Source organism: Microtus pennsylvanicus, chromosome 2 (genome assembly GCF_037038515.1).
Source record: "Microtus pennsylvanicus isolate mMicPen1 chromosome 2, mMicPen1.hap1, whole genome shotgun sequence".
Classification (NCBI taxonomy): domain Eukaryota; kingdom Metazoa; phylum Chordata; class Mammalia; order Rodentia; family Cricetidae; genus Microtus; species Microtus pennsylvanicus.
The window spans coordinates 30863396-30885319 of record NC_134580.1 but is presented as its reverse complement, the minus strand read 5'-3'; the positions used below and the strand labels follow the sequence as shown (position 1 = coordinate 30885319).

The window sequence follows — 21924 nt, the reverse complement described above, 5'->3', positions numbered from 1 at the left end:
ACTTCCAGGATTACCGGTGTGCACCAGAACACCTGCCTCTTATACTTTCTATTTATGCAAAATGTCTCGGCCCTTTATTAGCCTTACCTGAAATTTCTTCTATGCTGCTTGCACGCATGTCCAGGAGGACAGAGCCATTGATGAGGCAGCTCCTCAGCTCAAACAGACTGTGCAGAGAGAGGGTGGCCACGTAAGGCTTGCTCCAACGCTCTCCCCCATCTTCAACATCCTCTTCAAACTTCAGCCACCTGCAAACACGGCCAATAATGAGATGCCGCAGACAGAAGATGGTTTTTTTTTCAAGAGGACAAAATATCTAAAAGGTCATAGAGAACACTGGAACACCTGGTTCAGACACAAAAATACTGGAAAAGCAAGTTGTGACACAGTGCAAATCTCTTTTGTTTTGTTTTTTGAGTCCGGGTTTCTCTGTGTAACAGCCTTTGCTGTCCTGGAACTCACATTGTAGACCAGGCTGGCCTTGAACTCCTTTGCCTCTGTCTCCTGAGTGCTGGGACTAAAGGTGAGGATCACCAATGCCCAACCTTAATCCCACTTTTATTTAAAGACAAATCTAAAATTATAAACACATATATGTATAAGACCCTAAATATATGCCTTGTTTTCTCCTTGGGACAGTAGGATTGAAGGTAACTGTCGTTTTCTTCCTTTTGCTTACCTTCACTTATTTTATTGTCTATAGGAAACGTGACTTTTACAAATTTAATCTTTATCATTTGGACATATTGACAAACCGTATTAATAAAAAATGACATTTTTATCTGTGCTCTATATGACTTCAGAAATCCACAAAGACAGAAACACGGAAGACTAACCGTCTTGTCACATGGCATCAGGCCAGCTGGCCTGTTTAGCTCTCTCGGCCCCTGGGAAACAGCCACAGTAGGCCATGTATCAACGCTAGCTACATCAGTGTGAGCAGGAGCCAGGCCTCCTAGCTACCACTTCAGCCATGAAGAGTCAGGGCAAGCAGGCCTGCCACCTGCTGAGAGGTGTGCACCTGCCTGTCCCCGGGCTCCTGACCCGGCTCCTTCAGGGCCTCACCTGGCCGTCTCCTTCCACTCGGCATCCTCTCCCTCTCTCAGACAGATCTCATCCAGCTCTGTGAACAGCTCATGAGGCACATGCTCCTCGTCGTCCTCAGTGCCCAGAATGAACTGAACACGCTGAGAGGGGGTGTCTAGAAAACCAACAGAGAAAGGCCTGGATGTGTATCTAGCTGCAAGTCAGAACGAAAATATCATTCTGCCTCACAGCTTTAGGAATATATAGATGTCCTGAATACAGATTTAAAAGTTCTTTTGTTCTTAGGGAAAAGGCTAAGGGTAAACATTTAAACCAGAGAGCAGAACTATAAACTAAGACCACTGCAGAAGTCCCATGAGAACCTAGAAATCAGTTCAGTTCCCAGCACCCACACGTAGTTCACAACTGTCTAACTCCAGTCCCAGGGATATGTCCCCTCTTCTAGCCACCAAAGGCACCGGGCAAGCATGTGGCACATAAACATACATGCAGGCAAAACACCCAAACACATAAAAATAGATTTCTTTAGTTTTCTAGAGAGCTGACAAATTTTAAATAGCAAAGGATTACTTATAGTGTTGACTGAGGTGTTGAAATGTCAATTTCAGGAAGACATTTTTAGTTCTTAGAAGCATTCCTTCTTCCTGGGAACCCTAGCGAAGGGCTAGAAAATCAAGACCACCTGCCTATGCCTTCTGCATTCCCATGAATCACCATATCACCCTCTCATAGACACTGGTCCTCTCTCCCCAGGGTGTTACCTCCCCTCTCCCCAGAGCGCTACCCCTCTCTCCCCAAGGTATTACCATGGGCCAGAGCTTCCAGGACCTCTTCACCCTGGCTGGTTCCTTTGCCCCGCGCTCCTCGTCTCCGGTGCTTCTGGCCATGAGTGCGGTGGTGCCGATGGCCCTGCCTGCCCAGTGGCATCCGAACCCCCACATACAGAGTTCTATGACCTGGATGAAAGCAGAAGACCTATGGTGAGAATGCCTTTCCCAAAAGGAGTCTAGCTTAATTGACAGCAAAGAATCACAGGGGTTTTGTGCCGGGCCCTTCTGGAATGATTAAACATCGCAGACTCCACTAATAAAGACAGCAATCAGAGAATTGGCAGTGTCTTCCTCTTTCCTGCACGTGGCTATAAACCTCACAATATAATGAAGAACAATAATAATAATAATAATAATAATAATAATAATAATGTGGCAATCTAATGAAGAACACGTGAGACTGAAGGACATGTGAAGGGCACAGCAGGTCACATATTAGAGCACGGGAATGCAGCGGGAGGCCTTGGTGTGTGCAAGGCTCTGAGACGGAAGGGGAGGAGGGAGGATTGGAAGAGGGAGGGAGAATAGGAAGGGAAGGAGGGGATATGACTTACAAACTATGGATATATGTTACTTTTTGCTATTACAAGAACAATGGGGTGATTTTAAGAGACAATTCCTGTATGGGGACTTTGGCCGGTTTTGGCAGGAAGTGGTTAAGCATGGTCAAGACCCCAGTCAGCCCAGCTGGGCTTAAAGCTCCCTTTCAGCACTGGATGTCTGAGGATGAACAAGCCTCTCTTGACTCAGCTACTAAAGGAACGCTGGCATTCCTTCCTTTTAACTCACGGGGTTATCAAGAGCAGCAAAGAAGATTAGGACAGAAACTGCTCAAGGCAGTGCCCAGCACCGCAGCCCATACCACCTAGACTGTTGCAGAAGGACCTTCTACCTCAGAGGGGGCGTGGTTGGGTTTAGAGACACTAAAGACAGGCACAGAGTGGAGGACATGGAAGTAAGTGACCCGACAGCAGTCCTTTCTCGTCCCTCCTCCTGCTCCCCATTCCTCCCATACACCCCCTTTGGTTTTCATCCTCCACCTGACTTCCTGCCAAGCCTGGAGCCCAGAATCAGAAGCTTCAGGGCTGTTCCAAAGCCTTATACTCGCAACACTGCTGTTCCCACACTGTTCCCATGTCTCCTGGCATCTTTAGCTGGTGTCTTTGAATCCTACCTACACCCATTTCTTCCCTTTGACTCCTTGTTTCTTGCTTTACTGAGAAGACGCGGGGCATTTCATGGAAACGCTGTCCATCACAGTCTGGCTCCTCTGCCCGGCTCGGGAGTTCTCCATCCCATGCCCCCCACTCCCCTGTCCTCTGCTGGGATGGCTACCCTCACTCTCTCCTCAATCCAGTCCTTCCATGGCTGACCTTTGAAGACTCCCACTGGCTGTTCCCCGTGTTTCCCCTTCTCCTTCCTTTCCCACCAAGAATCATGACTGGCCTCACTCCCCTCGCCAAGTTCCTGCTCCATGGCCTCTGACTGTGGCTTCTGTCCCTGCCCTCTACTAAAGCTGTATGCAGTAAGGACATCAGATGGCACTTAGTCACCAAAGCTCTGTCCAGCACATCTCCCAGTTCCACAGACTCCACGGAGAGCCCGGCATGGATCCGGGAACTCCAGATGCCCGTCTTCTTTGGAGTTCTGGGTTCCTTGCACTCTCGTGCCGCTGTCGCTGGACACCTTCAGATGTTTCATAACCCAAAAGAAGGGTGACTCTTGACCCTTGCTCTCTCCTCTTTTTCAGTGGGAACCAGTCTTTGAATTTCAAGTTCACTTCTACATGCAACTGTCCTAGCCCCTGGTTTTAAGTCTTTATGTTTATTCCAGCTTGGCCTACCTGGTTGGTTTTCTACAATTCTGATTCAGTCCGGAATTATAGGTGTGTGCTACATACTGCTTCAAATCTTTTATGTTTTAATGGCTGAGCCATCTCTCAGCTTTTTTTTTTTTTTTTTGGCACCACTGCCTGGCCAGCTTCAAATAATCTTTATCTACAGCAGTGGTTCTCAACCTTCCTAATGCTGAGACCCTTTAGTACAGTTCGAAACCATAAAATTATTTTTGTTCCTACTTTATAACTGTAAATTTGGTACTGTTACAAATCATAATGTAAATATCTGTGTTTTCTAATCGCCTTTCATGACCCCTATGAAAAAGCTGTTTGACCCCCAAAAGGGGTCATGATCCGTAGGTTGAGAACTACTGACCTACAGTGATTAACATGCCCCAAAACAAATTTAAAATTCTCTCCCTTTGAAAGTCAAGCTCATTGCAGATGTGGTATCTCACACCTAGAATCCTAGCACACAAAAGGATGAGAACGGTTGGCTAAACCTTGGAAGTCAATCTAGGACACATAGCGAGTGAGACAAGAGGGAGGCCCTGTCTCAAAACAAGCAAACAAACCTCAAACTGGAATGAGGCACCACATTTATGTCCACAACGCCATCGCTGTGTGGATTCCATGGTGGCTGGGAGGGGGCTCAGCCCTGAGCTGCTCTTGTTGCTCTTGCAGAGGCCCTGGGTTTCCCAGCAGCTCCACTGTGGCTCACAACTGCAATTCCAGTCCTAGAAGAGCTCACGGCCTATGCTGGCCTCCATGGCATTGCATATACACGATGCATTGATAAACATACAGGTAAACACCCATACACAAAACAAAGTCATTTCCCTCAGCGTTACCTTAGATTCCCAGGTCCACCCCGCTGTCCCCTTCATTGTGGGTCCTTGTAGGCATAATTAAAGAGACCCACAAGATCCCAAAATAAAGGATAACAAGTGTTTATTTATTTGAGGAAAAAATCTCACGATAAGGGTGGAGAGCCATGGTCCTCTATGGGTGCTGGAAGCTGTGACCCAAACTCTGACCACCAACCAACAGAGAGCAAGCACAGTTTTCATCTGCTTAGACCTCAGACCATGCCCTCAATGGTCGATACCCAAAAGGCTATTGGCTGAATGAATTCCCACATCAAGCCATTCGCATCTCCTGCTCTGACGAAGCAGGGTCTCTTCCCTGCCCTCCACACTAACTGAACGTTACAGAGTTGTTCTCCTGGTTACAGTCATATGGTCCATGTTGTGTGTGCAGGACCCCTGTGCTCAGTTCTCAGTGACCAGCCTGTGTGTCCAGTGTCCCTGTGGTCAGTTCTCAGTGACCATCCTGTGTGTGCAGTATCCCTGTGCTCTATCTCAGTGAACATCCTGTGTGTCCAGTGACCCTGTGCTCGGTTCTCAGTGACCATCCTGTGTGTGCAGTGTCCCTGTGGTCAGTTCTCAGTGACCATCCTGTGTGTGCAGTGTCCCTGTGCTCAGTTCTCAGTGACCATCCTGTGTGTCCAGTGTCCCTGTGCTCAGTTCTCAGTGACCATCCTGTGTGTCCAGTGTCCCTGTGGTCAGTTCTCAGTGACCATCCTGTGTGTCCAGTGTCCCTGTGGTCAGTTCTCAGTGACCATCCTGTGTGTCCAGTGTCCCTGTGGTCAGTTCTCAGTGGCCATATTGTGTGTCCAGGACAACTGTGCTCGGTTCTCCTCACTTCTTTGGATTTTCTTTCCTTTGGGTCAAGTTTACATATTTAACATGGAAAGAAACGACCCTAAAAAACCAGGTTATCAGCTCAAGAGAGCAAAAAGGGTAGCCCTACCTCTGGCACAGAACGAACATTCTGGAGAAGAATACACGTGCGCACCTTTGTAGCTTTGCCAGCACCCAGTGGTAGGTCTCGGCGCCCTCCGCCTTCCATAGCTGCTGTATCCACAGTGGTTCATACTCTCTACCTGAGCCAGGCTGCTCTTCCTCACGAGTGCTGGCACTGTCTGCACATGTACTCACCAAATTCTTGGTAAACTCTCTGCCTCCTTGGCATTGTTTCTAATCTCCCCGGTGAGATGTGTGGTCTCCTTCCTCCAAGCCACCCGGAGCCCCAGATGAAGCTTTTCTCGCGCCTTTTTTCCTGTCTTGCATTACTGATGAGCAGCTGCTTACTCCCAACTGTAATATGTGAACTCCAAGTCCCTGCTGAGATCTACTCCAGCACTGGTGTGGAACCACGCTCAATCTATAGTGAGTGTCACAGTGAGTCTACAGGGGCCATGCGGCTGCAAATAATTTAGTAGAACTTGTAAGAAAGATGTTGATGTTTTTAACAATAGAAATGCACACACACACACACGCACAAACACACACACACAAACACACACACAGACACACACAGAAACACACACACAGAAACACACACACAGACACACAAACACACACAAAAACACACACACACACACACACACAGGCACACACACACGCGCGCGCACACACACGCACAAACACACACACACAAACACACACAGACAGAAACACACACAGAAACACACACACTGACACACACACACGTGCACACACACACAAACACACACAGGCACACACACGCACACACACACGCACACACGCACGCACACACACACGCACACACGCACACAGGCACGAACACACACACACACACAAACACACACACACGTGCACTGAGAGCAGCCATAAATGAGAACCACGGGGTCTTTGGGACAGAAGAGAAAGCATGGGTTGGAGCCACCACAGAGATGGGGCTGCAGACCACACTGCAGCTGGTGCTTATGGCCGAGCACTCACTGGGGAGCCCTAAGGGAGACTCTGCTCCTTTGGGCTCCCAAGATGACTCTAAGTGGATAACCACAGGAAGTCCTACATGTGGAACACACGCAAGCCCCTTAAAGCTACAAATACGACCAAGTGGGGCTAGCTTTTGTTAAAGTACATTAAGCTGACATCAGGAGTCATAAATCTAGCACTTAATCAGGAGTAATGTCATTTTCCAGCACGGCGTCCCGCAGCAATGTGACATCCTGCAGTTTTCTTTCCCAGCAGAGGGGAGCATGGCATCATCTGGAGATGTTGCTCAGCTGACCTCGATGGATGAGACCTGGCCCTCAAGATCCAAGACAACTTGCCTGGGCTTACTATTCTATTCCCTCACAAAAATATTCAAGCATGTCCACTTCCCAGGGGAGGATTAAAGTGCACAGGTAATTGTAGAGGACAATGGAGCTGCTCACATTACCCTGCGAGGCGCTGGGACAGCACAAGGGTGAGGGGATACCTGTGTGTCTGCCTTGCAGTAGAGAGGGAGAAAAGATGGATTCCACCCAGTCTTCCCCACCATCAGGTCGGTTCTCAAAACTAAAGTGGGTGTGGCACCAACATGTGTCTCGGGTACTGTGAGGGCTGAAGTTATGTTTAAGTTTAAATTACTGAGTCTAAGAGATTTATATTTTAAAAAATGCTTCTAACCTGTAAGCCCCGCTTACAGGGATAACTTCCTGGAATGCTGGGGCTCTTGTTCATGTAGGACAAGTCACGAGTTCTCACTTCTGTAAACAAGGTTGGCGGCCCCAACTGCATGGGATGTGCTCCATCACAGGTAGGTTGGAGGCACAGAGGCAGGAAGTACAGCTGGATATATGCTTGCCTCTGATTGGACGAAGGCCGGAAGTGCAGAGTCTTGCAGGGTTTGCCTTTATAAAGCCCCTGGCTAAGGTAATTTGGCCCAACACTCTGGAAATCCTGGGTAGGGACCTGGCCAGAGTCCAGAATCCCAGCCAGAATTTAATAAAGCTTGCTTCAAATATCTCAGAAATTGTGGTCATAGTCCTATTTTTGCCTGTGTGATTACCAGTACTACAGATGCAGTGGGAGTCAAGATCATGATTGGGAAACCCACAGAGACAGCTGACCCCAGCTCGCAGGAGCTCCCAGACTCTAGACCAACAGCTAGGGAGCCTGCATGGGACCAACCTAGCAGTGGGGTCAGAATCAGTCCCTCGTGCACGAGCTGGCTTTTTGGAACCCACTCCCTATGGTGGGATGCCTGGCTCAGCCTTGATGCAGGGGCAAGGAGCTCGCTCCTGCCTGAAATTGATATGCCAGGCTTTATTGACTCCCTAAGGGAGTCCTTACTCTATTTGGGGCAGGGGGTAAAAAAGAGGTGTGGTGGAGAGAAAGGGAAGAGAAGAGAAAGGGGAAACTGGTTGGTATGTAAAATAAATTAAAAAAAAAACAGTGCTACAAACAAAAAGGCAGCAGTTACGAAGAGTCAGTGAACTAAGTGATCACTTCACAGTCTCAAAGAAAGGGTTTTTGCTATTGTTGATATCTGTGCTGAGCGGCCCAGTACTCCATGCCTGTGTCTCACGCTGCCTACTGGGTCCTGCGCCAAGCCTATCAGACAGAGGCACGCTTATCTCTGCTCTTGTTTAGGACAAGGACCAAGAGGCAAAGGAAGGTAGCTGTTTTCCCGACAGGGTCCCTCAGCCAGGAAAAAAAGAGTCAGATGTGCACCCAGGTCTCCAGAGGACTTTTGTTTTCCCTGGCCATGGGAGGCAGCCTCTTACCTTCCAACTCTTCCTTCTCATAGTGAATGTTGAGGGTTGTGCTGGTCCCGCCCTGATCCACCACAGCTTCCTCATCTGGTCTCTGTTTAAAAACAGATATGCAAATGGTCACAGGAATACATGCATATTCATTCTCCAATGCAAACGATCATGAAAATACACGCATATTCATCATTCAAATACTCCAAACCACAGTATATACCAAGGCTCCTCTGAGATACCTGGAGGGGAAAACAGTGGTTTACATATATTTTTAAGTTGGAACCTCACATCCCCTTGAGATGCAAATATGGCAGTCATTCTCTTTCCCAGGCTGTAACATTAAATAACCATGCCCCGAGATCACAGATGTGGTAGAAGGAGTTAAGACTGAGCAGCTCCATCCTCTCCAATGGCCCAGTTACACATCTGCAAAGCCAACTCGAGCAGGCACTTGCCTTGAATGGTGACTGCCCCTCACTTCCAAACTAACCTAACACCCCCAATTTTTATGTCCTAAAGGCATACTGCAATTCTGCTTAGCAAGGCAACAGAGATGTGGGGGCTAGAGAGATGGACCAGTGGTTAAGAGTGTGTATACTCTTGCCGTCTCCAGCCTCTGACTCCAGCTCCAGGAGATCCAACACCATCTTCTGGGCTCCGTGGGGCAACTGCACTCGTGCACACACACTCACACACGTGTACATAATTCAAAACAAAACAAGCCAGGCATGATGCACTCGGAAGGCAGAGGCCAACCTAGTCTATAGAGCAAGTTCCAGGTCAGCCAGTGTTGCATAGTGAAACTGTCTCAGAGAAGAAAGGAAAGGAAAAGAGAGATATTTTTAAAAGACTCTAGCCCCATACACAGCACAGAAACATTCACATGGTAACTGCTCAGTAAGACTTTTTTTTAAGATTTAATTTAACTTTATTTTATGTGCATTGGTGTTTTGCCTGCATGTATGTCTGCGTGCAGGTGTCAGATCTTGGAGTTACAGACTATTGGGAGCTGCCATGTGGGTGCTAGGAATTGCACCCAGGTCCTCTGGAAGAGCAGCCAGGACTCTTAACCACGGAACCATCTCTCCAGCTTCCAGAAAGTCTTTCTTAAAAGAATGCTGTGACCCAGTCCCCTCCTCCTTCACAGGCATCGGGCCACTAAGACAAACACACTCAGTGCTACTCTGGACTTACTTTCCCTTTCCCGGCATGAGGCTCCAACTGGGCTACTTCACCACAGGGACACAGGCACACTCTCACTTCCACGTGGCCTGTGCACACTGCCAGGCTTGGTGCTTCCCCCAGCTCTTTAGCTCGCCAGGATCGCCCTCCAGGTATAGCTCAGATCTCCAACTCACTCTGAAGCCCCCACATCATCAAGCCCATCTACGCTCACCCCCCCAACACAATGCTGAAGACAGGCAATCCAGTTCTCCAGTGAGACGATATTTTAATGAGATTAACATAGATATTCTTAGAGAAATAGAATGTCAAATGTCAATTCGTGATTAATTTGATAATTTACTTTTGTAGATATTTAAAATTACATATTACTATTATGAAAAATATTTAAGAGATAATATTAAGTTTTAAAAGCAAAGTGGAGAAAACTGTGATTTGCTCCATCTTACCAAAGAAAAGGGAGCTGGAACATAAACGCCTGGCTAGACTTTAGAGCACAGGGCTGGAGAGAGCTCCACCAGCCGCCACATGACCTGCACACACAGGGCAGGTGTTCACAGACACAGACACACATGAATAAAAATACATCTCTTCCAAAGGGAATTCTCAAAATAAAAAACCAAACAAGCAGATGTGAAATTGGTGGTGTGGCTATTTCAGAAGAATGATTCTAAGTCAGAGCGCATAGAGCTGGAACGCGGCCGGCTGGGGCTGGCATTCCAACTCCAGATCAGTTCCTGGCAAAACAGAAGACAAAGAGAAACCAGGACAAAGTAGCCAATTGCCCAAGCAGTACACATTCCCAAGAACAGACAGACAGACAACTGCAGCAAAGATCATAAACTGCTTTTTCTCTTTTTTGGCTTTTGAGAACAAGTCTTTCTCTGTAGCCCTGGCTGCCCTCCCACGGGCTGTCTTGCTTCAGCCACCCTGAGAGCGGGATTAGTGTGAGCCACTGCGTGGAGCCCCCTGAGCAGCCTGCAGTCAGCACGCCCTTGGTCGCAGCACTCACACTGGGCATCGGCATCTGAGGGCACAGTGTGCTGTGCGGTGACTGTGTGAACTGTGTCATCCCCAGGGTGGCTGAGAGGAAGGACTCTCAAAGGGTTCGCAATGAGACATGAGAGCAGAGACAGAAGGTAAATAAAAAGGCTACGTCTTTCTCACGTGGAAGGTGTCAGTGAAAACATACGACACATCCTTTGTCCATAACTAGCTTTAAATTAGTAGATATTTTTAACCTCTGTCCTTTCAAAGGCCTATAACACATGATCAACCGTAGCTGGAAGTATCATCGGCACCAAGATTATGACCTCTGAAAATATCATTCTCTACTTAAAGAAATCAGAGTTTCTTGAAAAAAACGAAACAAAACAGCTGATAGAAGGGCATAGTGGCGTCCACCTTCAAACCCAGCACTTCAGAAGCAGGAGCAGGAATATCTGTGACTATTACAGGCCAGCCTGGCCCACACAGTAAGACCCTCTCAAAACAAAACAAAAATTGGCTGGCTACAGGTCTAGAACGTGTTTGAACCCTTCCCTTTTATCAGACAGTAAGACAGCAAGAGCAGCAGACACACGGCCACGGGCACCAGCAGCCGCCAACCACAAGTAACCTGCCCTTCAGTGTGGACCGGATTTCAGTAGGCTACACAGAACAAATATGCTAAGATCCGTGAGTCTGCGCACTGTAACTTCTAACAAGAAGCATTGTCTGGCCTGTGCAGGACCATGGGTTCAACACACAGACACACACACACGCACACGCACGCACACACATGCACACACACACACAAGCGCACACACACGCACACACACACACATACACACACACACGCACACACAGGTGCACACATACACGCACACGTACACACACACGCACACGCGCACACACACGCACGGACACACACACACGCACACATACACACACACGCACACGCATGCACACACACACGCACACACATACACACGCACACACATGCACGCACACACACGCGCACACATACACACACGCACACATGCACACACTTTCACACACACACACACGCACACATACACACATACACGCACACATACACACACGCACACGCACACATACACACACACACGCACACACACACACACATGCACACACTTTCACACACACACACACACACGCACAGGCACACGCATGCGCACACACGCGCACACATACACACACGCACACATACACACACGCACACATGCACACACTTTCACACACACACACGCACACATACACACATACACGCACACATACACACACACACACACACACACACACGCACACACACACACTTGAACTGATCAGCCTTCTTTGAAGGACAGTGCTATCAAGGCAACTCTTCACTTGGGAAGGTGACAGTTTGTCTAGGCTCTCTTCCACGTGTACCAGAGCAGATGAGAGAGGCTTCTCATTACAGAATAAATGAAAAATATCTTTTAAAAATTCCCAAACACCACTTGAAAACCGCTCGCGGACTGCACAGGCCTTCAGGTGCTGCCAGCGTGGCAACGAGAGACAATGAGCTACTGGGGACTGCGGTATAAATCGTCCCTGAGTCTGATAAAGCATCGAAACCCAAATACGAATTCACCGAGAATCCAGGGTTCTCACAGGGTTTCACAGAAAACACCACCATGGAATACAGTCAGCAACACTGCACTCCGTCCACTCAGCCGGGTGCCATCAGCACAGCGCCATTAGCACTGGGATCGCCGGCTCTTACACCATTTTCTGTTTCAGAAAATTCAAGCAGGTTAAACAATAAGCCTATTAGATTTTTATTCAAACCATTAGCTGTTTCTTTTAAAAAAAAAATTGTGCAGGGCCAACAAGATGGCTCAGCAGGTAAAGGCCCTCACCACCAAGCCTGACAACCTGAGCTCAATCCTTGAGACAGGACCCGCACGATGGAAAGAAAACTGACTCCCCCACGTTGTCTTCTGACCTCTACATGGGCGCCATGGCATGTGCATGTGTGCACAAGCATACAAAACAAGTAGATAAAAAACGTAATTTTAAAATATGTCTAGAAGCCAGGCGGTGGTGGCGCACACCTTTGATCCTAGCACTTGGGAAGCTGAGGCAAGGATCAATGGGTTCCACACCAGCCTGGGCTATGCAGTACACAGCCAGACCCTGTTCAAAAGCAAGGTCTGCACAGCTATTGGGATGGCCAAGAATCTAGGACACTAGTAACAACAGACCTCACTCTTTGCTGTTGGGGAAAAACACAATTCTGCAGCCACACTAGAAGACAGTTTCTTCCAAAGACAAATTCTTACTTTATAAATCAGTGTTGATAGTTACCACCCAAAACTTTATTATTATTATTATTATTATTATTATTATTATTATTATTACTATCATTATTTTGGCGGTAGTGGAGCACACCTTTAATCCCAGCACTCCGGAGACAGAGGCAGGCAGATCTCTGTGAGTTCAAGGCCAGTCTGGTCTATAGAGCAAGTTCCAGGACAGCCAGGACTATTACACAGGGAAACCCAGTTATAAAAAGTTTTAAATCAACACAAAAACCTGAACATAGACGTATGCAGAAGTTTTATTCATAATTGCTAAAATTTAGAAGCAACCAAGATGTCCATCTTGGTGAACAGATAAACTGTGGTCCATCTAGACAATGGAGTAGTGTGGGCATGAAAAAGAAATGAACTATTAAGTCATAAGAAGATAATGCCTTAAATGCATTTTATTAAGTGAAAGAAGCCAATTCAAGAGGCCATGAGACCTGGAGACACAGGACGGTGGCAAAGAGCTGGCCTGGCATGAGGCCCTGTGCTCCATCTCTAGCACTGCACAGAGAGGAGAAAAGAAAACTGGGAAAGAATTATTAACTCTCCATAAACTTTTAACCCAGTGTGGTAGCACACTCCTGTAACCTCAGAACTCAGGAAGCCGAGGTAGGACAATCACTAGTTCTAGGGAAGTTAGGTTTGGGGTGTTTTGTTGTTGCTTTTAAGAAAGAGAGAGGGGGGAGAAGAGTGAGAGAGAGAGAGAGAGAGAGAGAGAGAGAGAGAGAGAGAGAGAGAGAAAGAGGAAAGGAAAGGAAGAAAATTCCATGTACTGAATAATTCCAGCCCTGTGATATTCAGGAAAAGACAAAGCTATGGAAACAATAAAAAAGAAGAATGTAGGGACTGGAGAGATGACTGAGAGGTTAAGAGCACTGACTGCTCTTCCAGAGGTCCTGAGTTCAATCCCGGAAACCAAATGGTGGCTCACAGCCATCTATAATGAGATCTGGTGCCCTCTTCTGGCATGCAAGCATACATGGAAGGAATGTTGTATACATAATAAATAAATAAATCTATCTTTAAAAAAAATGAAGAAGAAGAATGTACTGGTTGTGATGGTGCATATCTTTAATCGCAGCACTCAGGAGGGCAGAGGCAGACAGATCTCTGTTTGTTTGTTTGTTTGTGTTTTACTTTTTTTTATTAAGCTATACCTTTTTCTCTGCTCTACTCCTTTCCATCCCCTCCCTTCTACCCTCGCCCATGACCCCCACACTCCCAATGTACTCAGGAGATCTTGTAGTTTCTACTTCCCATGTAGATTAGATCCATGTAAGTCTCTTTTAGGGTCATCATTGTTCTCTAGGTTCTCTGGGGTTGTGAATTTTAGGCTGGTTTTTCTTTGCTTTATGTCTAAAAGCCACTTATGAGTGAATAGATTTTATATTTGTGTTTCTGGGTCTGAGTTACCTCACTCAATGTGTTTTTTTCTAGATCAATCCATTTGAACTGTGAGTTCAAGGCCAGCCTGGCCTACAGAGTGAGTTCCAGAACAGCCAAGGCTACAGGGAGAAACCTTGCCTGGAAACCTTCCTTCCCCCCCGACCAAAAAAGAAGAGCTGGGGGGAGGAGCTAAAAGGTCACACACAGAGCATTTGGGGGCACGGGAATGAGTCTGTATGGTCTAAGCATGGGGGGCCCATGTCATAAAACATCTAAGCCTACAGAATGTCCTGCACTAAGGCATCACCCTAGTGCAAGCTACGGACTTAGCACAAAAAGCTGCTCTGCTGGGGAAGTGGATAATAAAAGAGGGCGGGCAGGGGGTGGGACAGGGACAAAAGAGAATGTTCTGTGCCCTCTGCAGTGTACTGTGAAAATAAAGCTGTTTGCTGCAAAGTCTCTAAAATCAGAACAAAAACGGGACATATGGGCCAAGTGCCAATGCGAATGGTGACGAGGCCACTCGTGGTAAGCGAAGACTGCTCCCCTTTGGACCACGGGCTGGTGTGGTGCAGGCCTTACAGTGTAGAGACACACCGAAGAATTATCAGATGAAGCTAATGTTTCAGAGCCAAGCACGATGTTCACACTTGTAATCTAGATGAGGCAAACAGATGGCCATGAGTTCAAAGCCAGCCTGGACTCTATAGTGAGAACCAGGTCTGGGAGGCTACACAGAAAGACCCTGGAGAGGCGTGGCAGGAAAAGGAGGAAGGAAAAAGACTGAAATTGGCCTATATAGTATTTCTTTTTTTTCGACATAGGGTTTCTCTGCTTAACAGCCCTAGCTGTCCTGGAACTCGCTCTATAAACCACGCTGGCCTCAGACTCTCAGAGATCCACCTGCCTCTGCCTCCCCAGTGCAGGGATTAATGGCCTGCCCACAGTGGCTCGGTTAATCTTCAGATACACCTTTTAACCTCCGCACCTCCCTCAGCCCCATATGATGAACACCATTTCCAGCGCACAGCAGCTCTACTTGCAGAGAAGCTGCAGAGTCCACAGTCTTCCCTGCAGAATCATTTTCTGTTCTTTTTCATGTGCACGAGGGCCTAGGAACCACGTTTTAGTGGAAAACAACTGACTTTACTCACGTGCGCTCTGCTTACCTAGCTTATCTTTCAGGTCCTGAGTTTCCCCTCCCTCCTGCTCTCCCTCCCTTCTTGCCTTCTTGATTTGTTTTTTAAGACAGGGTCTCAGTATGTAGCCCTGGTTAGCCTGGAATTCAGAAATCTACCTGCCTCTGCTGGGCTTAAAGGCATGTACCACCACACTCAGCATGGAAACACACTGTCATCCGTGAGTGTCCCCTAGAGCCCAGCACAGTGGCCTACACTGAACCCGGCATGCGTCCCTGTTAGCTCCAGGACAGGTGTCACTTCCTGACCAGGACAATGCCAGCACGTGACAAGTAACTTCCAATGAGCAACATTAGTTTCTGAACTCGTGGTGTGTGTGTGTGTGTGTGTGTGTGTGTGTGTGTGTGTGTGGTTTCTCTGTGTAGCTTTGGAGCCTGTCCTGGAACTTGCTCTGTAGATCAGGCTAGCCTTGAATTAACAAGAGTTCCACCTGCCTCTGCCTCCCAAGTTCTGGGATTAAAGATGTGCGCCACTACCACCTGGCCTACTTTCTGAACTCTTTATGTTATCATATAGTCTCTTGAAGCCAGGTATAATTTTATATGGAGGTAATTATTAATGTTGACTACCAAGTTACTATCCAGCTAGAGCTAGTCTCCAAGCTGATATTTAAATATCCAGCATCACTTATAATAGTTGGTACCATCTCAGCAGACAGCTGGCATAGCACAAAACAAGGTGCCAATAAGGAGAGGGAGGAAGAGAGGTAGAACTTACAGATTTCTCTAAGACTATAAATCAACAGCGGTGGGAGGGAGGGAAGGGAAGGGATAACTGATACAAATACATTATAATCTCAAAGAATAAAATTAATTATAACAATTTAAAAAACACATCTTCAACATTATATATGTATATATACATATCTATATGTGTGTTATGTGTATGTATGTATGTGTGTATGTCGTTGTGTATGGAGAGAGAGAGTAAAGTCAACTACTGGAAAACTTCAAGCTTTCTTATCTTGGTTATCCAGAGCTGAGCTCACTGACAGATGTTCGTCCTCTTTGTCCGCCAGAGGAGCAGTCACTATCCACATCCATTAGCAGCTGGAACACTGAAAAGGCCACACTGGAATATGAACGTGCGTCCTGGCTCACATAAAGTCATGTTTAAAAAATAAAAGAAAAAATAATTATAACTAATTCACAGAAATTTAAACAGAATGGCTGATTATATTCCTTTATTTATAATTTGTTGTTGAGACAGGGTCTCTCTATGTAAACCTGGATGTCCTGGAACTTGCTATGTGGACCAGACTGGCTTTGAACTCACAGAGATCTGCCTGCTCTCAGGTACTTTTTAAGGTATGGTAATTGTTTGGAAGTTCCATCCCAAGCCCCCTCTCCTGGGAGTTGTCTCAGTCCAGACTCCAGCTCCAAGAAAGACCACCAAAAGATGAGCCTCCCCAGAGATGCTCAAGACCACACCCACAGGGTATTTAAACTGCCCCACAGACAACAAACAGTGGTTTTCTGGTCTTCCTTCCTTCTCCTCTCTGGGGGCTGGAATGCCACCTGGGAGCGCTGGTATCCGTTAAACCCCGGCTTTCTCTAATTCGGTTTGCTCTGACTTAGACTATTGCAGCAGCAGAGAGGCTAATCAGGCTGCAAAACCTTTTCAGTTAGTAATCCTGTGATGTGGCCTCAATACATTTTAAAAAACGCCCTTCAGCTGGGATTTGGAGCCTGGAGAGAGACAGAGAAGAAACAAGATGTGTGTTCATTCTTAATGCCAAGTCATGGGCACAGGGTGATTCACTATGCAAATGTTTCTCCTTTGATAGACATTTGAAATGTTCCCCAAATTTCAAGCATATGCCAAAATTGTCTGAAATTGTTAAGTTTAAAAGAAAAGAAAGACTGGGCCTCCTGGTTTATGCCTGCTGCAGGGGCCACCCAGGCCGGTTGTATTTGCCTCTGCCACCATCACTGTCCACAGAAAGCAAGATTTACCAATGTGGAGTCCATGAATTTCTAGAATACCTGTGGATGCTTCAGAGGAGGGGGTGGTATGTGTGCATGTACGTTTGGTGGTATGGGGGGCTGCCCACGACTTTTACCAGAGTCTCAGAGGGCCTTGTGACTCAAGAACGATTATATTCACAGGAAACACATTAAACACGCTTAAGAGAAAAGGAGAGGGGGGGCAGGAGGGAGGGAAGTAGTGAATTGGAAAAACAACATGTAAAGTAATCCTCTTTTTATATTTTCTCTGAGTGGCTCATGAATGATGCCTCCTATTAAGCCAGAATTGGACGGTCCCAGGGATTAGTTAGAGCTGAGGTGGCTAATTCAACTAAAGCTTTGACACTGGGATGCTGGAGAGTCAGTTGCTAAGCACTTGCTGTTCATATAGAGAACCAGAGTTTGCTTCCCAGCACCCAAATCAGGCAGCTTTCAATTAACCACAATAACTCCAGCTCCAGGGGATCTGACACCCTCTTCTGGCCTCCACAGGCATGTGTGCTCGCAAGTGCCTATGTGCGCAAGCACACACACATACACAGAGACAAATACACACGTACACATAAACAAAAATGATAATAAACTTTTTAAATTAAATCATTGATATTGCATGGCATGTCTTGAGAGATAAAGTGCTGTTTATAATCCTTAAAAAATTGTCTTTTCCAGGAGAAAGCTCCCCAAACTAGTTATCCAACACTGAGAGGTCAGCTCTGAGAGCACATACATACAGCCGACATGTGGACCGAGCAGGCTGTATTTATACACTGTGTGTGTTGTGTGTGTGTTCGCGTGCACGTGTGTGTGTGTTTCTGGGGGAACAATTAAAGAAAAACAGACTATGATGTGAGAAAGAGAGCAAGAGGGTGAATGAGAAGGGTTGGAGAGAGGAAAGGAAAAGGGAGTTGTGACATGACTATATTATAATTAAAAACATAAAAATTATTACTAAAGAAAATGAATGAAGCAGGACACGGTGACACATCTTTAATCCCAGCACGCAGGAGGCACAGACAGGTGATCTCTAAGTTCAAGATCAACCTGGTCTACAAACTGAGTTCCAGGACAGTCATGGCTACAGAGTGAGACCCGGTCTCAAGAAAAAAATGAGTCTGATTTTGGTAAATTAAAGCCTTGCTTTCAGTAATGAACAAAGAAAAAGACAAAAACAGGGCTAATTATTATTACATAATGCCCTAACTCCTAGACACAGCCAAGAAGCTGCAGGGAGAATGGAGGTTGTGGGCACAGGCCACGTAGAATCCCTTGTAGACACACTGACCCTGCTGGCTATTCTGGACTTGTGCCCAAATGAACTCCATCCCTCTTCTGGTACGAGCATCCCAACTTTATCTCAAACACCTCTTCCATCCCCACTCCACCCCATGGAGCCAATGTTTTCAGTCTTCAGCTGCGGCACTCCCCGCAACCATCATTCGCACCCAGAACAACATCAAGAAAGCTTTTGCTGACTGCTGCAGAGTGAGCTCCAGGTCCCCCAGGCGAGCACTCCGCACAGAGGACATCCTCAGCCCTACCTCCTGGGTTTCTAGTCAACCAAAGAACAGGAACTAATTTCAACAAAAGGCTTACTTACGCCTACCAGTTTTGCTACAGATATCACATACTTAATCTTCACAAGGTCCTAAATCAAGACAAAGTAAGATCTCACAGGAGCCGAGAGGGGTTACAAGGTTCAAGTTTGTTATTAATTATGTATTGATAGTGCCCAAAGCAAAGGAAGTGGCCAATTTTGAGTGTTCCAGAAAACTAATCATGGATTCATACCCACAGTGAGACCAGCTTGAGATTCACGTCGTCTTCCCAAGCCGTCAATGCTCCAGGACCTCACATACCCAAGAGTCCTTTTGCTCAGCAGCTCTCCAGCCGTTTCCGGCCCCTGGTCCATCTGCCTCTTCACCTGGATTCTGGCCCTCAGTGGAAGCCTGGCCACCGAGCCTGACCCAGCTCTCTACTTTTCTTGCGCATGTCCAACTTTGGCTTAGAACAAAAGAAGCCAAAGAGGAGATCTTTTTGGTGGCTTTCTGAAACAAACAGCCGTGCAGTTCTCAAGCGTGAACTCTGTGGATGACAGCCATGTGCCAGCCTCACGTTGAAAGGTTGGACATGCCTGAGTGCCTTCACTAACTTCCTCACTGCCTACAAACACCGGTCCACAAGGCCTGTGGCAGGAGTCGTGAGCCATGAGCTTTCCTGTCCCTCGCACCCTCCAGCAGTTTGCTGGGAAAAAAGACTCCACAGTGGCTCTGCCATTCTTCCCTTGAACCCCACTTAGAGTCGCTCCTAATTAGCACAGACTTGGAGAATAATGGCTCTTGGAGAGATGCCCATCTGATCCCCAGTGATCTGAGAGTTTGTGACTTTACCTGGCAAAAGAGAATTAAGACTACAGCTAAAGGTCACATCACTGATAAACTGACCTTCCAAGAAGGCTGTTGGAAATTATGTAAACTCCAAAGTAACTTCCTGTAATCTAAAGCATTGTAAAGCCAGGTGTGGTTGTATTCCAGCACGTGGGAGACTGAACTAGAAAGAGCACAAGTTCAAGGCTAGCCTGGTCTACACAGTGAATTCCAGGCCAGCCTGGTCTACACAGTGAATTCCAGGCCAGCCTGATATACACAGTGAATTCCAGGCCAGCCTGATATACACAGTGAATTCTAGGCCAGACGTGAGCCTTTCTTTTTGAGGTTGTTGCGATGGTTTGTTAGGTAGGAGCACTGGTTGCTTTTGCCAAGGACTTGGGTTTAGTTCTCAGCACCCACATAATTGTTCATAACCACCTGTAACTACAGTTCCAGGGAATTCAATGCCTTCTTCTGGCCTCTGGGGTAACTGTACATACATGAAGCATCCACATGCATGCAAGGAAAACTCTCAGTCATGTAAATATTTTCCAAAATTCATCCACAAACAAAAGAGGCAGAGAAGTAGAATCAGAGAGGAAGATTTGAGGGAAAATTTTTGGCCTTTAAGACGTGATTTTTGGCCCTGAGGCAGGAAGAAGAGAAAGGGAAACGAAGAGCCAAAGAACATGGGCTAGTCTTAATCTAACAGGATGGGAAGGAACAAAGAGACTCGGTCCTGAGGCTTCCAGAACCACAGCCCTGGCGACAGCTTATGCTTACAAGCAAAGGCATCAGACTCCCACTGCAGAACTGTTCCCATGTAGACAGGTAGTTTGAGACACTCTGCCTCTGGTAATGTCACGGAGGCAGTAAGAGGCTAGTGCAGTGTGTGTATTTGGACTCCCTAACGACCACAGCTAGCGTGAACTTGTTCTTACCTTATGGGAAATGACCAAGGCTCCTAAGGTGTGCTGCTGTAACCTAGCAGCGCATTTAGAGCCGACTTGCTGCTTTTCCTTGTGTTGATGACTACGGGCCCTGGCTGTCTGCCAGGGCAAACAGCACTGAGATGGGTATCTAAGGCTCCCAGGAAGGAAACGTGCAGCCTGAGCTGCCCCGTTTGCTGCCCACGGCCCTGCTTGGCCCGCAGCTCTGCTACAAGCAGGTACTGTGTTCCTGTGCCAAAGTCAATGAACACTAGAATCCACAGCTCCTTCGGGAACTCTTGTCCTGCGAGTTTGTTCCCGGTCTACCGTAAGAGACAGGGGCATGCTCTTCCAGCTGGCTGTACGCCTCAGCCATCGCCCACACGCCAGGGTTTGGCACCGTCTCCTGGCTGTTTGTTTAGCCAGAGTCTCACACAGCCCAGGCTGGCCTTGAACTATCTATGTAGAGAACATCCATTGTGAACTTTTTTCTAGATTTATGTGTTGAGTGCTTTACCTGCACGTATATGTGTGTGCACTACTTGTGTGCCCAGTTTCAGAAGAAGGCATCAGAGCCCCTGGAACTGGAGTTATGGTTACGAGCCACCATGTGGGTGCTGGGAATTGAACTAGGGTACTCTGCAAGAGCAACAAGTGTTTTTAACTGTTGATTCATCTTTTTTCAAGTATTACACCGTGTGTGTGTCTGTGTGTGTGTGTGCACGTATGTATAGTGTATGCAGGCATGTGCTGCCATGGTGTACCTATCAAGGTCAGAGGACAACTCTGTAGAGTCTGTCTTTTCCTACCTTTATGCAGGTCTCACAGTTCAAACTCAAGTGGTCATACTTGTCCAGAAGTGCTCTGTCCATTGTTCCATCTCCCTGGCTTTGACCTTGAACTAATTCTCCTGCTTCTACATTCCCAGTGCGGGGATCACAGCCATTTGCTCCCATGTCTGTCTCCGGGGTTTGGAGTTGGTACAACTGTTCTGGCACTGGTGCACAGAAAAGCCAGGCTTCTTTGCTTTCCTTGTCACTATTTCCACGCTCCCTCGACGTCCCGTCGATGCCCTTCTGTTCAGTGTCTCCACGCTTCCTGAATGTCCCACCGATGTCCTCTGTCCACTGCCTACATGCTCCCTGGACGTCCCATTGATGCCCTCTGTCCACTGTCCCCACACTCCCTGGACGTCCAGTGATGCCCAGCACTACCTTACCTGGACGCCGTGATGCCCAACCTCCCAGTCCTTCCAGCGCTTCCTTCTGGTCAATTCTGA

General features: G+C 47.2%; 1 protein-coding gene across 1 annotated transcript in view; it reads right to left on the bottom strand.

Moving 5' to 3' along the window:
• Positions 1-21924, bottom strand: part of Slc4a8 (solute carrier family 4 member 8) — a 147236-nt gene that overhangs the window by 50171 nt on the left and 75141 nt on the right. Inside the window, exons 4-5 of the mRNA XM_075960704.1 lie at positions 1066-1201; positions 88-248 (exon numbers count right to left, since the gene is read on the bottom strand). Of these exons, the coding sequence (XP_075816819.1) occupies positions 88-248; positions 1066-1201 (297 nt within the window). The remainder of the gene's footprint in view (positions 1-87; positions 249-1065; positions 1202-21924) is intronic.